Raw genomic sequence first — 22,503 nt, 5'->3', positions numbered from 1 at the left:
GGAAGCTGCAACAGAAAGAGGAAGAGAGTTACTGGGGAGCGGGGAAATAGCAGCATACGTGGGGGAGAGTATGAGTCTTACAGTCAAAGCGGGGCCGTGGGAGCCGGAGGGAGGGGTGAGGGTCCGTGGGGGAGCACCAGGAAAGTAGAGGCGATCGGTACCGGAGGCGATCCAAACTCCAGACGGGCAGGTGGACAAGCAGGTGGCTCAAAAACACGCCGAGCTGTTACCTGAGCGCAAAGAAAAAGATTAGCGTTTGTTCAGGTAAATGAGGGTTTTCACAACCGCCTTCCCGTGGGTGTACGTTACCGCTGTGAGACGACTAACGGACTGGCGTGGAGCAGCTGGCTGGGCTGGATCAAATAGTCCACCTGATAATCGCCTGAGATGGGATGCAGGTGTGGAGTTAACAGCCACACCCGTGGGCGTGGGCATCCCATCAGCTACTCGGACACCGGGCCGCGGACCATGACAGCTTATATTCAGTTCACTTCATTTCAATTCAGTCCAGCTGTGTTTCTATTGCACCGAATCACCACAACAGTTACCAGTGAAAATAAAGATGCAACACTAACCCCACCAATCAGAGACCGGGCCTATCCTGATGTGCACATTGGTTCGCCGTCCTGGGTTATGGGGCATTACGGTTAATCGGTTGTATGTAAATACTTCAGTGTGTTACAGCGTGTATGAGTTTCATTCAATTGTTCCTACTAAACGTGGTGATATAGCCTCAAAATGATGTCTCAGTATTTGAAGAATATATCGACAACACAAAATACTGAAAAACATTTTCTTGATACTTGGAGTCTGCAGGCATCAGCAGTAAAGCTAAACAAAGGGCTTTTTCCAGTCAATCGCTCACTGTCATTGATGATGTGCTGGCAGCAGCAGCATTATAGTAGAAGTGTAGTGACACATAAGTAAGCACAAAGAGAGCTAAAATGTGTTTTCCATGGAAAGTCACTAAAAATGTGTAGAGTGGTCCCTCGCTACAACGTGGTTCACCTTTTGCGGCCTCGCTGTTTCGCTAATTTTTTTTGTGCCATTTTGCTTTTCTTTTTTTTCTCTTTTTTTAACAGCACATTGTGTTCTGCGTCCTGATTGGCTGTAGACCATTGTCAATCAATCTCGTGCTGTCTCCTGTCCAGTACAGAATGCGTTCAGCTGTCAAATGTACATAAATCTTTGATTGCTAGCATTGAAGTCCTGCACTGTATGTTTGTAAGTTCCCCCCCCCCCCAAAAAAAGAACAGCAATGTCAACTAAACATTTTGCACCATCAAAGGCACCTGCGGGTTTGGTTTCATTCTATAATACTGGGCTTATTTTTCTATGAAGGTTTGAGTGTTATACAAGAGAGAAAAGAGTTTTACAGCTTTTTTTTTTTACAGAGTTTCACGGATTTATTTTTAGAACGTAACTCCCGCGATAAACGAGGGACCACTGTACATGGGTATTATCGTGGATGATAACACCTCTTCCTAAAAACACACTAGCAGCAACTCAGTAACTGTTATGAAAAACGGCGTCATAAAATAATATGTTCATCACCTGTGTCTGTAGCTCTATGTGAGGAGGAGGCGGCCTGACAAACCCTGCATGTTCCCCAAGATACTGATGAAGATTACTGACCTCAGGAGCATCAGTGTTAAAGGTAACACATTTACACACACACACACATTAACTGGGAAATACTAACCACTTGTGTTTGAAACAAACATTGTTAGAGCTACAGCTGGACTCATGATCTTTCTTATCTAAAATGTAATGGTGGTTTCCCAGCAGTGCATTATCCTTCATTAATATCTAAATTAAAAGTAAATGAATTTTAAAGTTTAAGAATTCATTCAATTCAATTCAATTTTATTTATATAGCGCCAAATCACAACAAAAGTCGCCTCAAGGCGCTTCATTCCACCTGTGATGTTTTATTCCACCAAGGCCGTTATGCTGACCGTCTCTCTGAAACGTTTTCTCTTAGGAGCAGAGCGAGTGATCACACTGAAAATGGAGATCCCTGGCTCCATGCCTCCTCTCATCCAGGAGATGCTGGAGAACTCTGAGGGACTGGAGGGGCACGGAGCAGGGGGAGGAAAAGGAAGAGGAGGAGCCAGGAGGGAGGTGGAAGAAGAACCGGGAAGCTGCCGTTCGAGTCCGATGCACAAACCGGTTCCCCGCTCCCCCTCCTCTCCTTCCCCTCCCTCCACCTGAGGCGCCACAATCTGCAAACAGCAATAGAGGAACTTGAGCAGAGCATCTTGCTCCATGAACTTTCTGAGTTGTTGGTGACCTGCTTGGACTGCTTTGTGTTGACAAATCATGGTTCTTGATGTTAAATGCAAAAAAAGCCAACACATTTCTTTTTAATGATGTATAAAAAGCTGATGACATGGACAGACCGAACAGAATTCCTCGTGAATCAGATTTCCTTCAGTGCAAAAAGTCACGTACTGTATAGTTGGGAGAATTATTGTGTGTAATATAGTGTATATATCAAAGGCTGTGAAAAAAGAAGAAGCTGAGACTAAGACAGGCTGATACAAGAGGTTATTTTCCTAACTGTACATATGTAAATACTGTATTTTTCCCAACACAGCTAACCAGCCTTCACCTCACCAACACAAATACACTTCACCATCATCATCAACTTTGGATTATTTTCAGATTCAAGTCCAGCAACTTAAAGTAGCTTCAACAAACTGTGAAACACATGAAATTAGTTTTATATAATAATAACCTGTCTTCCCTGTTGGTGGACATTATCAACCAAAGCAGAGTTGATAGACGTGTCATCAGTGACATCACTAACATCTAAATGTTCAAGCTGTGTTTTGAGGCTGCAGTGGTGCCCTTGAAACATTGTTACAACTGAATTCATTTTCAGTGGTCACCGTATGTACAGAATCACCAGTCAGATTAACTGTTTAAGAGGGTTACCATCTTTATGACAAAATAAAGCTTTAATTTAGTTTTTCCCCCGGGAAAAAAGTTCTGCTTCGAACACCATGTTTGCCACTGCAGAATTCCCCCTATCTGCAGCTGGAGTCTGTGGCAGCACGTGGAAATATGGTATACAAAAAGCTGCCAAACAGATGTTCCATGTATGTAGGGAGGGCACTGGCCACTCTGTAAAATTTGCTGCCCCCCCCCCCCCCCAGTGGCCCCTCCCCCCGGCAAGAGTGTGTTATGTTGGTAATAATTCTAAAAAATGTGAGCACAAGAGAGGAAGACACCCCACAGTGGGTTTAAACATTAACTCAGGCGCTCCTGGTTTGTATGCCAAACTTTGTTCATGGACTTTCTGGAACCTAAAAGAAAATATCATTTGTTCTGTAGAGGGCACTGCAGTAGAAACATGTTTTTGTCTATCAGTGCCCGGCTCCCTCACTGCTTTTTGCTCAGTTGTTTTTTTTATTGTGTGCACCTCTTGATGCCACCGTCTGTTTACACAGTGTTACTGCCTCACTACAACTTCCCTGCTGTCAGGTACAATTCATCTCTATTTCAGTGTTGTCCCCTTTACTGTCTGGTGAGGCAACACTGGAAAGTCTCACATACAGAGCGTTCAATAAAGAAGCGTCACTCTCTTATAAATTGTGAAAATATGTGTTTTTGTGGTGCAAAATGCTAGCAGGCAGGGTGTAGATGGAACGCTACAACCAAGTGGCCGGCATAGCATACACTGTGCTTAGTTTGGCCTGAAAGTCCTCAGGTCAAAATGGGCGCCGCCCCCTAGGATTGGTCAAGAATGATGAAGCTAAGATACTGTGGGACTAGAGATACAGACAGGCAAACTGGTGATGGCTAACCAACCTGACAGTAGTGATGGATAAGCAGAGGAAGCTGTATTGATAGATGTAGCTATACTAAGTGATAGCAACATCAGGAAGAAGGAACATGAAGCTGGAGAAATACCAAGGGCCGAAAGAGGAGCTCAAGAAGATGTGAAGGCAACAGTGGTCCCAGTGCAATTGGAGCACTCAGGGCAGTGACTCCAAACTGGGCGAGTGGCTCCAGCATATTGCAGGAACAACATCCGAGGTCTCTGTCCAGAAGAGCTCAGGCTGTGGCTCAGGCGGTTTAAGCAGATCAGCTACTGGAAGGTTGGTGGTTCGATTCCTGGCTTCCCCAGTCTGCATGCCAAATGTCTTTGGGCAAGATATTAACCCCAAATTAGCCTCCGATGCGTTCATCGGAGTGTGAATGTGTGTGAATGTTTATTAGTTCTGCTTGAGTTTAGAAGTGCTTGTATGAGTGCGTGTGAATGAGGCATGTTGTATAGAGCGCTTTGAGTACTCCGGGAGAGTAGAAAAGCGCTATATAAGAATCAGTCCATTTACCAAGAGTGCAGTCCTGGGAACAGCCAAGATACTGTGCAGGACCCTCACTGTAAAATCTAATTAGTTCCCAGAACTCAAAATTGAGGAAACTCATTGCCTCAAAAAAATTGAGTAAAGCTTAGCTATAAATGACTAAATTAGGACAACTTATTTATTTTGAGAACTCCGTACAAGCTCATTTGTTCCCAGAACTCAAAAAAATTAAGGAAACTCGTTGCCTCAAAAAAACTAAGTAAAGCTTACTTAAGATGACTGTTAGGACAACTTATTCATTGCAAGTCTGCAGTATTAAGAATAACTTGATATTTCTGACTGTACAATACTAATTGTTTACCTACTGACAAACAGTTCAAGTTCAACTAAATGAAAAAACTATTTGTGGTAACCTGAATATGATTAAAAATAATTAACAACACTTTTTGTAATGATGTTAAAATGAGCCCAACTTTTATTTTCAAACACAACAAAGTATAACAGCCAACATACTGGACACTGTTCTGCTGAACAACAAACAATTATATTGCCATCACTGTTATAATCTTACAATGAAACAAAGTCTCAGATGTAATTATTCTGAAAATAAGTTTAGGCCTACCACAAGTTTGTTTTGTACTTAAATTACTTATATAATCAAAATAAAATATTTGTTGTTCTGTCACAAGTGCAGTCTCTGATTTAAACAACACATTTGTTTTTCATTACAACACATGAGCTGGAATGTTGTAATGTTTTAAGGATGGCTTGTTTCAAGTCCAGGCATTACTGCCTGAATGACTGTCATGGATCGAGGTGATCCAAATGTAGGTGCAGAAGAAAGTCTTTAACTTCCCTTAAGTACAGTGTCAGTGGATGTGGGTTGGAGATGCAATGAGCTTGAACCTGCAGGCAACCATCTTCACTGACCACACCATCTGTGACGGAGGACTCATCTTTCCTGGTGTCCTGCAAGCAAACAATCATATTTTTTGGAACATGAACTTAATTGCTTTCTTCAAACTTTTTTTTTCTGCATTTGGTATAAAACAGACTCCAATTCACACAATCTCAGGCTCCCTCCCCACCGGAGAGGTGACATTCAATGTCCCAGCCCTGACCACCACCCAACACACAATAATGTCATGAAAGCATCATTTTAAAAAGGGCTATGCAAACATGGCCAATAACTTTTATTCTAATGATGTGCAAAATGATTTGGGCACAAAACAAATTTTACTGTTTGAAAACTTGCAGACTTCACTATACACAGTGTAGACCCTCTAAACTAAGTTTGGGGGATGTGATCGTTCAAGAAATGCAGACCAAACTGTTGTTGTTTGTTTACTTACACAGCATGTCTTGTAGAATTAACTGGAGTCAACAGCAACAGCATCGTGCAGCCATATCTCAAGTCTAATAACAGAAGACAGGAAAAGATCAGTACAGAAACAACTTCCCCAAACCAAAGCACAAATAAAACAATAAGTAAAACAGGCTGATCTAAAGTATGATTAAAGTTCAGTCTGATTAATATAAATGTCACTGACAGTTGCTAATATATTGGAAAACCGAAATACTTACCACTGAGTTGATGTCTTTCTGTCCAACAACAGGAGTGCTGGTCCCGAGCCTCAAAGACAGTAAGAAGCAAGCAGAGGGAGAAAAAACAGAACATTTTTCAGAAACTGATTTGATCCTTAATGGCTGTGCAATCATTGTAACATAGAGTTTGCTTATGTTGTAAAATAAAGTCTAGATTTGACATTAATAGATGGCACAGATGTTCAAAAGCTGTCACAAAGCATGAAAAAAAAAGGATGTCTCTGAAAACTTCGGTGCATTTTTGCAAATATGTGATGTCTTGATAAATCGAGCAGATATCTGAACTTTACGCAGCTACATTCTCGCCTGAAAATATCTTAATAGTTTATTTTGTGACCCAGAAAATGTAATAAGATTTTAGCCACGCTCCTCCGCCATTGCCGCGCTTACAAGTAGCACAGGCTCCGACAACCTGTCGACAAATGCATCCTCCTTTTCCCCAGACTACCCTTTCTGGGTCACAAAATAACCTTTTAAGATATTTTCAGCCGAGAATGTAGCTGTGTAATGCTCAAATATCTACTTAATTTATCAAAATATCACATATTTGCAAAAGTGCTTCCAGGTTTTCGGAGAGCTCTGTTATCCACCAGCGCGAAAGCTGACCGGGAGGTCAAGGCTTGATAGAGTCCCCGAGCACAGCTAACTCCTGGCTTATTCTTTTCAATCCCTCTGCACTCTTTTGCTACTCAGGTTAAACATGATATATACAGGTAGTTATGGCTATGGATTGAAAATACCCCCCACACCCCACCCCTAACGGCTGCACCTCCCGAAGATTTTCGTCTGGGCTCTTATCTCACTTTTTTATTTCAAACAATCAACAGAAAATTTCACCGACATAGTTTTATGTAAGGTTTTTAAGGCTGTGGTGTTAATTTTTAAGTAACATGAGCCCAGCGGCAGCAGCAACGCTAGGCTAACACTAACTAGCTAGCAAGATTATAAACCTGGTGCTAAACTAAGAGAAGCCACAAAATCAGTTTGAATAAGAGTAAACATTTACTCACCAAGTCAGTGTATCAGGTAAAGATTCACAGCAATGACAATAATATCTTGAGCTTTTCCAGGTTTGCTCAACATATTCCATAACAAATGCTGGCACCATGAACATGCGGACTGATCTGAGAGGGAGGAGGACGGTAGTGACAGGGCTTTTTCAAAACACATCTTTCATCCTTCTGCACTGAGAAGCAAAACTTCCATCTTACTTAGTTTTTCTAAGTTAAGACAACTTAAATAAATTGAGTTTATCAGCGTTTTGCATAAAAAGTACTGGTAACTTATTTAAATCAGGTTCTAATAACAAATTGATAAAAACTGAGTTCAGCCTATTTAATATTTTTAATTAAACACAATATTACATTTTACAGTGCTCAAGTTACCAAGCCTCTGGTAGAGGACCCGAGCTTGCAAGATAAAGACTGGCCACAACTCGAGTGGGAAATTTATTAGACTAAATAACATCACTGCTTCTTTAAATAAATAAAATAAAATAAATCTCAACATAATAAATAATTTATAAGCAACATGGAGTCGTGTCGTGTTCATGTCTGAACTTTGTCTGAGGCACAATTTAAAAACTTATATTGGTATTAATAAATATTTTAGAAAAAGAGGATAGGAAATTGGTATATCTGTCAAGATTAAATTCAGAGGTTTTTTAAAATTTAAAAAACAAACATCAGTCAATTTTAACAGAAGGGGGCAGCATTTCATCACAGCGCCTATCTAAACGTTTTCAGGTTTTCTGACTTTTAATGTTTCTTTTTAGCGCCATTTTATAGCCAGTATAAATAAAAATGTCAATTTAAGTCAGTTTTATTTATGTAGCACAATATAATAATAGGAGATGACCAAAAGTGCTTCCAAAGTAAACACATTTACATTGCAGGTCTACAAAAACCTAATTTCAGACCACAACAGTCACAAGAGAACCGGTTCTCTACAAGAACTAGTTCTCAATTCTCATCTCTACTAGTAAGAAATTAATAAGACAAATGTTCACAGTAGACGTAACAAAACCACGAAGCCTCAGATGTGAATAAAAGCAAATGAAAACAGGTAACGGGTCTTTATAAAGCTATTTCTCAGTTGTTTGACAAGTTTTTATTGGTATTGCAGTCAATTCTAGACCCTGGGGGCAATAACAGCAAAGGACAAGGTGCCTTTAGCTTTTAGGTGAGAATGGAAAACTGTTAGAAGATGCTACGAGGATGGTCTGAGTTATCTGAGGCAAAAATCTGTAGTTAAAAAATTGTGATAAATTGTATAGCTGAACCATAGAGGGGGTCTATAAACAAATTATATAATTTTGAATTCAATCGAAATTTCACAGGTAGCCAGTGCAATTGAGCTTAAATGGGAGTGGTGTGTTTTACTTTGTACCACGCAGCGGGGTTTCGAACCATCTTCAATCAAAAAAGAGCGAAACTGGGCAATCCTGAGTTATAGTAGAGGTAACAAAGGTATGGATCATTTTTATAATGCCTTTAGTGCTAAAGTTTACTTTAATTTAGTGATGGTTTCAGATTGGGGGCAGCAACCCTCCACAAAACCACTGGTTTAATTGTTAAAAAGCAAGTAACTGTCCAAAAAAACTCCAACATTTTCTTGTTTTGCTGTCTGGGTGGTTAGCATTGTTGTCTCACAGCAAGAAGGATATAAACCATACTGCCATCTAAGGTCATCTGGGTGCTTCAGCTTCCTCCCACTGTCCACAAATATGCATGTCAGATCAACTGGTGGTTGTCTGCCCTGTGTGTAAGATCAGTGCTTTGTTCAATGAGGTGCTCTGCCTGTTGCAGGGCCCATGCCTGACAGGGGCTCCAGACAAGAGTAGAAGATTCAGTTTTGTTTTTTGTGTGAATATTATTGCCCTGTCAGCATAAAATAATGTTTACATTAAAACGTGTTTGTTTTCTAGCATTTTTTCGTTTGTTTTTGGGAACAAAGAATAAAATCCAGTCAGCCTCTGACCCCACCCTTCCTTATTTCATGTTTTGGTTTGGTCCACGTGCCGATTCAGAGCGCTAGAGCAGATAAAGCTGTTTGACTTTCCCACTATTAGAAAAGAAAATAACGTGTTTATGTTTTTTAGCCAACATGTAATTGATCACAGATCAAACCTCTGGCTCAGGGCTAGATGTGCCACTGCCATCACCCCACACCCACACTCTTGACAGTTAACCAGCCGCACCGATATCTGAAGATGTAGGCGAGTTCTTTTCTGTCTAAAATCTGACTGATTGCTGGATGCCCTGTGGGAAGTTTTCATTTGTCTTCTATGCACATAATATATTATCATTATAACCCACATAAACAAAGAATTTTTGGAGAAGTGTGTATTTCACAATGTAATACTTTTAGGCTTTAGGTATGTCTTTCAATATTAAAGTGGTCGTGCCCACGGTGATATTTTTTCACACAGAATAATAGCAAACAACATGTATCAGGTAAAGACAGGTAGAGTTATCTGGTTGGTGAGAGTGGGTTCTAACTTTGTAATAGAGAAAATAGTGGAAAATTTGACCCTGCAAACCAACTTCGTGCTCCAGACAGGATGTGTTCTGTTGGTTAAATAAAGGTTAAACTGAATACTCAGAATACTTTATTAATGCCTAAGGAAATTATGTGGTTACAGTTGCTCCAAGACATTAATAGTAACAGACTGAACTAAATTAAATAATTCAATATACTACAAAGTTCAGAGAACACAAAAGAAATAGCTCTAATATATACAAATAGCTCAATTATACTTAAATACTATATTTTGGGGGAAAAACATTGTGCTGTTGTATTTACATTGCACTGTTCTTCATAAAACCACATCCACTCTCACATAGTCCGAGTTCAGAAAGTTCTGGGAACCTTATTGTAATGCTCATCTCAGATCACTCCCTGGAAGTGCTGTTCTACCCACTTGCACATCTGCAGTGTGGGTTGCATCTCAAACACTGAATTATAAAACTGCACTTGAATTTGAATTTCACTTCACTGTAGGAAGGGAAAGGGCAAATCTGGTGAGCAGAGCCGGTGGTGAGCAATAATAACACTGGTGTGGTGTATTAGTGTCTGCCATGATGATGGTGATATATTTGAATTCGACATTAGTCAAATAAATATTTTCATTTAGGCTTGTTTAATTTTTTTTTCCTGTTTAGTGTCAATTTCTGGAGTGAGTATCTTTTCAGTTTGAAAATGGGGAACGTCACCTCCGTTTTTATAGGTTTCATATTTAATTTTGTTTTTATTGTAATATTTATGGAATTATGTTTTTGTACACAAAGTACACAAAGTACATCAAGCACCCAAAACCACCTTGCTTGATGTGCATCACTGTATCACATGTCTGAAAATTACTGAATAAGTCAAACATGAATGGAGCATTTCTTCATCAAGTCAGAGCGACAGTAGCATGATGAACCATTTCTTAAAGCAATATGCAGATGAGTTCTTTGCTGACTTTTCAAGCCTTCATCTAGAAAGAAGAAGTTGATCTCTACAAGCAGCTTATTTTGCACATTTGTCTTCTTGATAATTAGCTGTTCTGCATTTTTTGACAGAATTGCAGAACAGAAAGAAAAACTGATGACCCTGCTGCTGATGCCCCATTTAAGATGGTATTTTTTCAGTACTATTAGGGTATTGTTGACTATGCTAAACTCATAAACTGAACTGATGAAGTTGTCATTGTCATGGTCCTGAGTCTGCCGACTCAGTGTTTTGTGTTTCTTTGTGCTTTTGTTATTCTGAGTATGTATTCTGTTATAATTTGCCATTTGTTAGGGTTCTGTTCTGTGCCTGCCCTGGTCCCACTTCTGTGTTCTGCCTGTCTATGGTGTCACACTGTCTGCGTGTGAATCTGTCTAAGTTCAGTGTCTCGTCTAGTTCTCTGTGTCTGTGAGTTTCCTGTCTTATTCTGAAGGTCCCCGTCTCATGTGAGTGTGTTCAGTTTCGTTTCCCCTGTCCCGTCGGCTCTGATTTCTCCCAGGTGTGTTGCCCTCCTGTCTCTCATCTCCTAATTACCTGGTGTGTATTTATACTGCGTGTCTGCCTGTGCTCCTGGTCGCGTTGTCTGTGTTTCTCTGTGAACCTCCCGTGTAGTCTACATTATTCCATGTTTCTTCGAGTCTCTCTGCTCCTCGCTCCATGTCCTACATCTTGTATTAGTTTTCCCAGTTTAGGTTTATGTTCGGTTCTGCCCACACCTTGGTTTTGTGCACTGTAAATAAAACCCACTTGCACCTCCGCCATTTTCTACTATTGGATCCTCCTTTCTCACCCTCCACACGACTGCCGCCCCAGCTGTAACAATCATTATCTTCAGTAATCAGTTATCATTGTGGGTTTTGTTGATTTAAAAAGAAATGGATTATATTATGGATTACTTGTTACTTTTAAGGGGGGGAAATGTCCCAGCTGGCCAAAACTAAGAACAACGTATAGAATAGCAGAGGTAATGACTGCACTGCCATTACACACACAAAGCTAAACAAGTAATATAATTATTGCTTAAACATAAATTTTCAGGAACAAAACAGAAAACCCAAAAACCACAGAGAGACTGTGTTGGTGTTTTTGATCAAAGAAGAAAACATTTGTATCCGCTGAAGTGTTTAACTCTTTAACATATGTGACAACATTATTCGACTGTATCACATGCAGAGTAATCTGTTAAATTCTCCAAATCTCCCCAGCATTGAAACTGAGCATCTTCTGAAGCTAGCAAGAATTTGTAAACCCTCATGAATAGGGATGGGCATTGATAAGATTTTCATGATTCCGATTCCATTTTCGATTCTGTTTAACGATTCGATTCTTTATCAATTCTCTTATCGATTCTTTTTTTTTTTTTTTTTTTTTTTTTTTTTTTTTTTTTTAAAAAAAGGAGAACACTAAGGTCGATTGTCTTAGAACTTTGTTTTTTATCTTCTCTTTGAACAAGATAGAAATTTAGGAGTAACATGGCCTTGCAGTGTGATCTTAAGAGATCCACAGCCTACAGCTCTTCAATGGGGTGTCACAGGGTCCCCAGGAAAAAAATTGTAAATGTAAAATAATAAAATAAATATTCTTCTGTAGCAATAACAAAGTATAACATAAATTATTCTGTAGCAATTACACAAGAATATCCAGTAATGTCCCTGCCTACAATTAAACACATTCACTTACCGAAAATCAGGGGCATCTGCTGTGGCAAATGGGTGCAAGCCTTTGACTACAAACTGAGTCACTGCTCGGTGACATTCCTCTATCCTGGCGTGAGACGCTACCGGTAGACTGCAGCGACAACTGCCAGCATCTGAGCCAGACTCTGTCTCCCTCATCATGGTCACCTAAATGCACAGTAATGGCAGGTTTGTAATAAGGCAGATCGCGCTAACATAATATGCACTGTTAGTTGATTATTTACCTGCCGCATTAACGGGAGAGGATGTGTAAACGTTACTGCTGCTGCTGGGTTGAGATTCACGAGTCCGGAGCGGAATTAAAAACACGACATTCATTTAAGGTTATCACGTGTTTTGTAAGCAAATGCTTTTGCATATTCGTAGTGTTTCCTCCCTTAAATTAAATATCTACTTTGCAAGTATTGCAAGTTGCCCTGTTGTCTTCCGTTCTCGTAAAGTATAATCAAACTTTTTAGTGTTTGAGCCGCTTAGGCGCCGTGTTTCCTGCCAGGTAATTGACGCTCCGCAACGTGGTGACGTCATTCGGGGCGACTGGAATCGATAAGGGAATCGTTTGCAAAAATGGCAAACAATTCCAAGGAATTGAAACAGTGGGAACCGGTTCTCAACAAGAACCGGTTTTCGATACCCATCCCTACTCATGAAATAGGCTACTAGTAGCTGCTAGCACTGTAAGACAGTTTTTAGCCTGTTTTGTTTACACTGTGGCATATTGGAAATAGCAGCTATTGGCCTTGTGTTACTTTGATACTGAAGAAAATATTAAAGCTGTCCAATATTCAGGTAAGTATCTGTTTTACATTGAGCTTATTTAAGTTTATTTTGGACTGATGATTCATAAGACATACCATTATCTTTTGAGTGAGTCAATATGACCCTCTGTCTCACTCTAATATTGGTATAATATTTGTACACTATGGTAGCTTTACTGTTTCTCCTGATGTTCATCACTGCTCATGTAGTTTCAGATTGGTGATTGGTCATGTCTAAAGAAGCAGCAGCTACTTTCAGCTGCTCACTTATCCACAAAGGGTCACCACAGCAGGTAGCTCAGCGTATTTATGAACTGGATCCCCCTTTTTGCACAGCACCAAAAAGAATTTGTGTCCTTTTTTTAGATAACGCTTCTGGAAACGTGGAGAAATTGTGAAAGTGAAACTGAAATTCTTTTTTTTTTTTAAACCGTTTATAACATAGAATTTTACATGGACAAAATAGAAATGCAGTCATGGTCTCAGTCATTCATTGCAAAACAATTGTAACTATTTATTGCTTTACAGTGTGTTCACACCGAACGCGATAGAGGCGGACAGAGCGTCAGGTTTACATGTAAAGTCAATGGAAAAGTGCGATGACACGCGATTGCGGCTCCCGCAAAAATTCGGAAGCAGATTTGTGTCGCGAAAACGCGTGAAACGCGCGTCAGTGTAGCACGTCTGGCTCATTTGACTCGCCAAAAAAACCACGCGCGTGAGTTTTTGTGTTGCATTTTGTGCATACACGCGTTTCGCGTCAACCAATCTGGAGCCTGGTGACGTGGCTGTGACCTAGGTCAAAGGGGCAGATCCAGCCAAATAGTGATGGGTCGTTCGCGAACGAAATGGCTCTTAGAGCCGGGTCTTTGACGTGAACGACGCGAGCCAGCTCCTTATCGCGAGCCGTGTTTTTTTTTTTTTTTCTTTCTCTCACCCTCTCTCTCGCACTTTTTTCCCGCTTCACTCAGCATGCGAGCCTTGTGCTTTAAGCTGGGGAGAGGGGGGAGGGGTGGTAGTTACATTCAGTAGCACAGGAACAGAGCAGGAGGGAGAGACAGAGAAAGAGAGCCAGGGACAACAACGTCACATTAGAAAGGTATAGTAATCATCCACAACTATTTTCAGTTGCAGATGATAAAGGATTCAGAAAGTTTATTCATGCAGGTCCATATGACAGAGAATATGCATGTTCTTTTTGTTTTCATATTATAATTTATATTTAATTGTGTTGTGGTTTGCAGTGTTTTGTGTTGTTTCAATTAAAATTTGTAAAAGGAAAAAGCTGAAAATTTAAAAGTTGAAATGTGAATAATTAATTTTTGTATTATATGATTTATTTATTACATTTTATGTGGAGTGAATAAATAAAAATATATTTACGGTGGCCCCTAGAGACAAAGCACATACAAACTTCAAATCACGTACGAACCCTGAAGCACGTACAAACTCCAAAACACGTAAAAACTCCACCCTGCGGTAGGCAGAAGCAGACCGCCCCGACTCCGCAGCAGCAGGGAGGCCCCACATTCCAGACCCCAGTTGGACGGCCAACTCCTCCTCCTAGCCCCCCCGCTCCAGCAGGCCGCAGAGAATGGGGGTGAGAGAAGACTCCAAGCCTCCCTCCACCCGCTCATTGTAGTGTTGATGTAAGTATGTTCTAAGGTGCATTTAAAACCCAGGAGGGCATGGAGCTACCTGCCAGAGAGCAGCAGGTAAGCGCATAGGCCCTCCTGCTAGCCCTCAATGTCTACGTGTATTTAAAATTGAGAGGTGGGCAACGACGCCAGGGGTGAGGTGTACACCCTGATGGTAATTTGGATTCCGTGTAGCGTGCCCACCCCCAAGATCCTATATGTATGTGTAATGAGAGTGTGAGTGATGTGAATGTCTAAGTTGTGGGATAGAATTGAGGCAGAGGCAGCCAGAAGGGGAAAGAGGAGGGGGCCTCCTCTGCACCCTGGTAACACACCCCTACTCCAAGGCCCTGCATGCGTGGGTGGTTGTAGTGGAGCGGGAAGAGGGAGGCAGCTGGAGATGGGGAGGGAAGGAAGGGAGGGGCAAGTGACCCCTCCCTGGGGCCAGCTGACCCCAGTAGGCACCCCCATACTCCGCGACCCGCCAGGGAAAGGGGGCCCTGGCCCATCCGGACCGGGGCCTAGTGCAGCAGCGCCGCCCGGCCCCACAGAGCCCGGGACAGTCCACCCAACCCCACCACAGAGAAAACTGCACCCACCCCATCATTCACTCATCTTCCAGACTACACAAGACAATAGACGCCCAGGCTGAGATCTTCCTCCACCTCTCCTATATCTCCCCCTCCTGCAGAGAGAGTTCCTGAAGAGAGGAGAGCTCCTGCAAGATGTGACACCCACCATTTGAAGAGCCTCCCAGGTGGCTCGATGCACCGGCGGCACCCTGCGCTAGGGCTGGGCCCCCATACACCCACCCGCCCAAAACCCCGGCAACACACCAACCAGGACCCAAGCCCCCGAGGCCCGGCCAGGGCCCCAGCCCAGAGCCGGAGTGCCCCCAGAACCTCACGCCCGTCCGGGACCAACCCAGGGGCAGCCAGGCTACCAGGTCAGTAACCCACGTCCGTCAGCACAGACCCTCCCCTAGCCCCGCTGCACGCAGCCACGAGGAAACCGTCACCTAAGAGCCAACAGAGCCCTTAATAGGCCATGACCGCTACCCCGGGTTGAGCCCCCCAAGGAAGATGCTCCTGGGGAACCCCCCGACGCCCTAAGCATGTCCCTACCCCCACACCAATCACAGCAGTGAAGGCGGGACCAAACTATGACCCCCCACCCCCACTAGGTGATGGAGCTGATCAAAGGAGCCCTGAGCAATTGATCTGATGTGGTGGCAGAGGCTGTATCAAGACTAATGTAATCTAATAGATAATTTCTATATTGGTTAGAATTAAGATTATTTTTATTTTTCCAGTTCATGAGGACTGTTTTCTTGGCGATGCATAGGGCAGTGAAAACCATATGGGCTATATTCTTTTCTGAAGTGACATTATCTAAGCTGCCCAACAAACACACTAAGAGGGAAGTTGGAATGTTACATTTCAGACACTTTGATAAGTCTTCACATATCTTGCGCCAAAACTTCTGAACTGGTGGACAGAACCAAAGAGCGTGGATATAATTGTCTGGTGAATTGGTTTGGCAGTGTGAGCAGTTGTTGGTAGACGTAAAGCCCATCTTGAACATCCGATGACCTGTATAGTGCACTCTATGTAGTATTTTGTATTGAATTAATTGAAGACTGGGATTTCTAATTAGATGAAAGGTTTTTAAGCAAATCTGAGACCAGAAGTTTTGGTCTAAGTTAACTGATAAATCCGCTTCCCATTTTGCAATAGGAAGTGATATTGATTCATCTGTTTTAGAAAGCATTCTGGTTTTTTTGTAAGTAATTTGGGGGTTTTAAGCGTAAGAAATTGAACCACACTTGTTGGTGTTTGTAGTTCAACTTGACCCGGTTTAAATTTCTTTTTTATTATGGATTTATTTTGTTGATATTCTAAAAAATCTTTTCTTGTTGATCCCATATTGTGTAACTAGTCTGTCAAATGAAATAAATTCTGTTCCTTCTACATATTTCAATTTCAATTCAATTCAATTTTATTTATATAGCGCCAAATCACAACAAATGTCGCCTCAAGGCGCTTCATAGATACAGAGAAAAGCCCAACAATCATATGACCCCCTATGAGCAAGCACTTTGGCGACAGTGGGAAGGAAAAACTCCCTTTTAACAGGAAGAAACCTCCGGCAGAACCAGGCTCAGGGAGGGGCGGCCATCTGCTGCGACCGGTTGGGGTGAGAGAAGGAAGACAGGATAAAGACATGCTGTGGAAGAGAGACAGAGATTAATAACAGATACGATTCAATACAGAGAGGTCTGTTAATACATAGTGAGTGAGAAAGGTGACTGGAAAGGAAAAACTCAATGCATCATGGGAATCCCCCGGCAGCCTACATCTATTGCAGCATAACTAAGGGAGGATTCAGGGTCACCTGGTCCAGCCCTAACTATATGCTTTAGCAAAAAGGAAAGTTTTAAGCCTAATCTTAAAAGTAGAGATAGTGTCTGTCTCCCGAATCCAAACTGGAAGCTGGTTCCACAGAAGAGGGGCCTGAAAACTGAAGGCTCTCCCTCCCATTCTACTTTTAAATACTCTAGGAACAACAAGTAGGCCTGCAGAGCGAGAGCGAAGTGCTCTAATAGGGTGATATGGTACTACAAGGTCATTAAGATAAGATGGGGCCTGATTATTTAAGACCTTGTATGTGAGGAGCAGGATTTTGAATTCAATTCTGGATTTAACAGGAAGCCAATGAAGGGAAGCCAAAACAGGAGAAATATGCTCTCTCTTTCTAGTCCCTGTCAGTACTCTTGCTGCAGCATTTTGGATTAACTGAAGGCTTTTCAGTGAGTTTTTTGGACATCCTGATAATAATGAATTGCAGTAGTCCAGCCTGGAAGTAATAAATGCATGAACTAGTTTTTCAGCGTCACTCTGAGACAGGATATTTCTAATTTTAGAGATGTTGCGCAAATGGAAGAACGCAGTCTTACATATTTGTTTAATATGTGCGTTGAAGGACATATCCTGGTCAAAAATGACTCCAAGGTTCCTCACAGTGTTACTGGAGGCCAAGGTAATGCCATCCAGAGTAAGAATCTGGTTAGATACCAAATTTCTAAGCTTTTCAGCGCCGAGTACAATGACCTCAGTTTTATCTGAGTTGAGAAGCAGAAAGTTAGTGGCCATCCAGGTCTTTATGTCTTTAAGACATTCCTGCAGTTTAACTAATTGGTGTGTGTTATCTGGCTTTATGGACAGATAGAGCTGGGTGTCATCTGCATAGCAGTGAAAATGTATGCTATGTCTTCTAATGATGCTGCCTAGGGGAAGCATGTATAATGTAAACAGAATTGGTCCTAGCACTGAACCCTGTGGAACTCCATAATTAACCTCAGTGTGTGAAGAGGACTCTCCATTTACATGCACAAATTGGAGTCTATTAGATAGATATGATACAAACCACTGCAGTGCAATACCTGTAATACCTACAGCATGTTTTAATCGCTCTAATAGAATATTATGGTCAACAGTATCGAATGCTGCACTAAGGTCAAGAAGGACAAGCACAGAGATGAGTCCACTGTCAGAGGCCATAAGAAGATCATTTGTAACCTTCACTAAAGCTGTTTCTGTGCTGTGATGAACTCTGAAACCTGACTGAAACTCTTCAAATAAACCATTCCTCTGCAGATGATCTGTTAGCTGTTTGACAACTACTCTTTCAAGGATTTTTGATATGAAAGGAAGGTTGGAGATTGGTCTATAATTAGCTAAGACTGCTGGGTCTAGAGATGGCTTTTTGAGTAAAGGTTTAACTGCAGCCACCTTGAAGGCCTGTGGTACATAGCCGATTATTAGAGATAGGTTGATCATATATAAGATCGAAGAATTAATCAATGGCAGAACTTCTTTGAGCAGTTTTGTAGGAATGGGGTCTAAAAGACACGTTGATGGTTTGGAGGAAGTAATTATTGACGTTAACTCAGAAAGATCGATTGGAAAAAAAGAGTCTAACTTAACATCAATGGAACTACAAGTAGCTGTAGATAATATTACATCTGTGGGATGATTATTGGTAATTTTTTCTCTAATGATAAAAATTTTATTTGTGAAGAAGTTCATGAAGTCATCACTAGTTAACGTTAAAGGGATGGTTGGCTCAAAAGAGCTCTGGCTTTTTGTCAGCCTGGCTACAGTGCTGAAGAGAAACCTGGGGTTGTTCTTATTTTCTTCAATCAGTGACGAATAGTAAGCTGTTCTGGCTTTGCGGAGGGCTTTCTTATAAAGCAACAAACTATTTCTCCAGGCTAAATGATGATCCTCTAAATTTGTGACACGCCATTTCCTCTCCAGATTACGAGTCGTCTGCTTGAGGGTACGTGTTTGAGAATTATACCACGGGGTCATGTACTTCTGATTAGAGACCTTAGTTTTCACTGGAGCTACAGTATCCAGAGTCGTACGTAGTGAGGAGGTGAAATTATTAACAAGATAATCGACCTCTGTTGGGGTAGCGTTCAGATAGCTGCTCTGCTCTGTGTTGGTACAGGGCATTGACGATGATAACAGTGGCTGGATTATATTCTTAAACTTAGTTACAGCGCTTTCAGAAAGACATCTACTTTGATAAAGTCCACTCTCCACTGCTGCGTAATCAATTATTGTAAATGTAAATTTTATCAAGAAATGATCAGACAGGAGAGGGTTTTCAGGAAACACTGTTAAATGTTCAGTTTCTATGCCATATGTTAAAACCAGATCTAGAGTGTGATTAAAGTGGTGGGTGGGTTCTTTTACATTTTGAGAGAAACCAATTGAGTCTAACAACAGATTAAATGCCATGTTGAGGCTGTCATTTTTAGCATCTACATGGATGTTAAAATCACCCACAATAATTATTTTATCTGAGCTCAGAACTAAATCAGATATAAAGTCTGAGAAATCAGACAGAAACTCTGTGTAAGGCCCAGGTGGACGATAGATGATAACAAGTAAGACTGGTTTCTGAGTTTCACAGCTGGGGTGGATAATGTTAAGCATCAGGCTTTCAAATGAATTAAAAGTCTGTCTTGGTCTTTCATTAATTAATAGACTGGTGTGAAAAATTGCTGCCACACCGCCCCCTCGACCTGTGCTTCGAGATTTCTGGTAGTTAGAATGACTCGGGGGTGTTGATTCATTTAAGCTAACATAATCATCCTGCTGCAACCAGGTTTCTGTAAGGCAGAGTAAATCAATTTGTTGATCATTTATTAAGTCATGTACTAACAGAGACTTGGAAGAGAGAGACCTAATATTTAATAATCCACATTTCACTGTTTTACTCTTTGGTTCAGATGTGGATACTGTATTGTTCTTTCTTTGTAAATGTTTAAGTTGTTTGTTGCTGGTTTTTAGTTTGTTTTTTGTCTTTTTGGAAGCAGACACAGTCTCTATGGAGATGGGTTTTTGGGGGGGTAGCAGGAGGAGAGAAGCTGCAGAGAGGCGTGTAAGACTGCAACTCTGCTTCCTGGTCCCAACTCTGGATAGTCATGTTTTGAGGGGTTTAATAAATTTGTCCATATTTCTAGAAATGAGAGCTGCTCCATCCAAAGTGGGATGGATGCCATCTCTCCTAACAAGACCAGGTTTCCTCCAGAAGGTTTGCCAATTATCTATGAAGCCCACATCGTTTCTGGGACACCACTCAGACAGCCAGCAATTTAAGGAGAACATGCGGCTAAACATGTCACTCCTGGTCTGATTGGGGAGGGGACCAGAGAAAACTACAGAGTCCGACATTGTTTTGGCAAAGTTACACACCGATTCAATATTGATTTTAGTGACCTCCGATTGGCGTAACCGGGTGTCATTACTGCCGACGTGAATTATGATTTTATTGAATTTACGTTTACCCTTAGCCAGCAGTTTTAAATTTCCTTCAATGTCGCCTGCTCTGGCCCCTGGAAGACAATTGACTATGGTTGCCGGTGTCTCTAGCTTCACATGTCTGAGAACAGAATCACCAATTACCAGAGTTTGACCCCCAGCGGGTGTGTCACCGAGTGGGGAAAAACGGTTAGACACATGAACGGGTTGGTGGTGTACCTGGGGCTTCTGTTTAGGACTACGCTTCCTCCTCACCGTTACCCAGCCTTTCCCCAGCTGCTTGGGGTCTGCCGGGGAACAGCTAGCGGGGCCTACGCTATATTCGGCTGCACCAGCTACAGGGGCCTGGCTAGCTAAGGGTGAGTGCAAGGTGCGAAGCCGAGTCTCCAGATCAGTAATCCTGGCCTCCAGAGCTGCAAATATGCTACATTTGTTACAGATATCATTACCGCTAAAGGAGGCCGAGGAGTAACTAAACATCTGACACAATGAGCAAGAAAGTGCAGAAGGGACAGGTGAAGTAGCCATGGTGCTAACGGGTCGGCTACGAGCTAAGCTAGCGAAACAGTACAGAGACAGTGAGTGACAGTGAGTGAATACTTTGGCTATAAATTAGGTAGTGAGTACACAGAAAGTGTGCTTCGGATGAAGCACGTGAAGATTATACTGTGAAAAAAAAAGAATGTATTTAGAAGTTGTTAATTAAACTGCTAAGCAAATAAGCTACTCAGAAACACCACTGTGTTTGAGCAGGAACAGGAAGTGATACTATACCACAGAGCGAGCGAACACCAAGTGACAGCGCCACCGACAGGAACCAGTGATGGGTTAACCAAAACCTGATATTTGATTCCTTTACCACTCCAATCTGAAAAGTTTATCATATTATTGTTTTGTAATATTTCAGGGTTGTTCCAGATAGGTGCACGTTTGCATGGGATTAATGAAGACTCTGTCAAAAAAAAAAAAATTTGAAAAAAATTATGGAAGGAGCAATTAATCGGAAGGACTGTAGATTTTGACCAGTTAATTATCTTAACATCCTACAGTTTTTATCAATTATCTCATTTAATTCTAGTTTTGTTTTGCATATTTTGTTCAAGGTTTCTTGATCTTGGTGGGACGCATATGGTTCTTCTAGTGATTTGATGGTTTTTTCTAATTCCTGAATATTTTTGTTTTCTTTTTTCTTTTTATGTGATGAGAAAGAAATTATTTTACCTCTCATCACAGCTTTCCCTGCTTCCCATAAAACAGAAGCTGATGTTCCAGGAGTGTCTAAATATGAAGTCCACTCTTTTTTAAAATATTTAATAAAGTCTTCATCTTTAAGCAGTGATGTATTAAATCTCCAGTTTTTACTTGGCGTGGTATTATTCTTGTGCATTAGTGTTAAAGATACAGGAGAATGATCGCTGACAGCTATAGGGTGAATCTCAGTGTCTGAAATGTCACTCAGCAGTGAGCTGCTGACCAAAAAATAATCCAGACCAGAGTAGGAGTGATGGACATGTGAGAAAAAAGCATATTCCTTACTGGTGGGGTGAAGGGAGCGCCATGCATCACAAAGACCAAAGTCGCTCATATACTGTTTGATTATATTTGTGGATTGCCAATTATGCTGAGTTTCTGCTGTATTGAGCCTAACCATTTCTTCATTTAGTCCAAGGTTGAGGTCGCCTCCAAGAACAAGTGTGCCATCTAAGTGTTCAGAGAGTGCACTGAAAAAAACGTTAAAAAATGAGGGATCATCAACATTTGGACCATATACACTTACAATACCTAGCTTTTGATCAAGTATAGATAGTTTAATGATTAAGAATCTGCCCTCTGGATCTATAACTGTATCGAGTACTGTGAAATTAATTTTTTTATGGATTAGAATTGCTACTGCCCTTTGTCTAGAATTATAACAAGCTGAGAACACATTAGGAAATTCAGGTGTTTTAAGTTCATTCGAACCTCTAAGAGGTCTGTGGGTCTCTTGTAAAAGGACAACATCTGCCTGTAGTTTTTTGAGTTGGTTAAATATCTTTAACCTCTTTTCTCTGGAGCCAGCTCCATTTACATTCCATGTAACGAATCTTAGTGCACCCATAGATGTCTGTGCATAACTAGGGGTGTACTCTGTGTGTGTCGCTTAGACAGGTGGAGAGAATACATCA

At 41.3% G+C, this 22,503-nt stretch overlaps 1 protein-coding gene across 1 annotated transcript in view; it reads left to right on the top strand.

The window, feature by feature from the left end:
* The window catches only part of LOC148094673 (retinoic acid receptor alpha-A-like), a 30,529-nt gene that overhangs the window by 4,911 nt on the left and 3,115 nt on the right, over positions 1–22,503 (top strand). Inside the window, exon 10 of the mRNA XM_087837398.1 lies at positions 1,567–1,657. Within this exon, the coding sequence (XP_087693524.1) occupies positions 1,567–1,657 (91 nt within the window). The remainder of the gene's footprint in view (positions 1–1,566; positions 1,658–22,503) is intronic.

The sequence above is a fragment of the Neolamprologus brichardi genome, unplaced genomic scaffold (genome assembly GCF_056152115.1).
Source record: "Neolamprologus brichardi isolate AB-2024 unplaced genomic scaffold, ASM5615211v1 NODE_ptg000031l+_length_7269946_cov_1, whole genome shotgun sequence".
Lineage (NCBI taxonomy): Eukaryota > Metazoa > Chordata > Actinopteri > Cichliformes > Cichlidae > Neolamprologus > Neolamprologus brichardi.
This window is presented reverse-complemented; position numbering and strand designations above follow the sequence as displayed.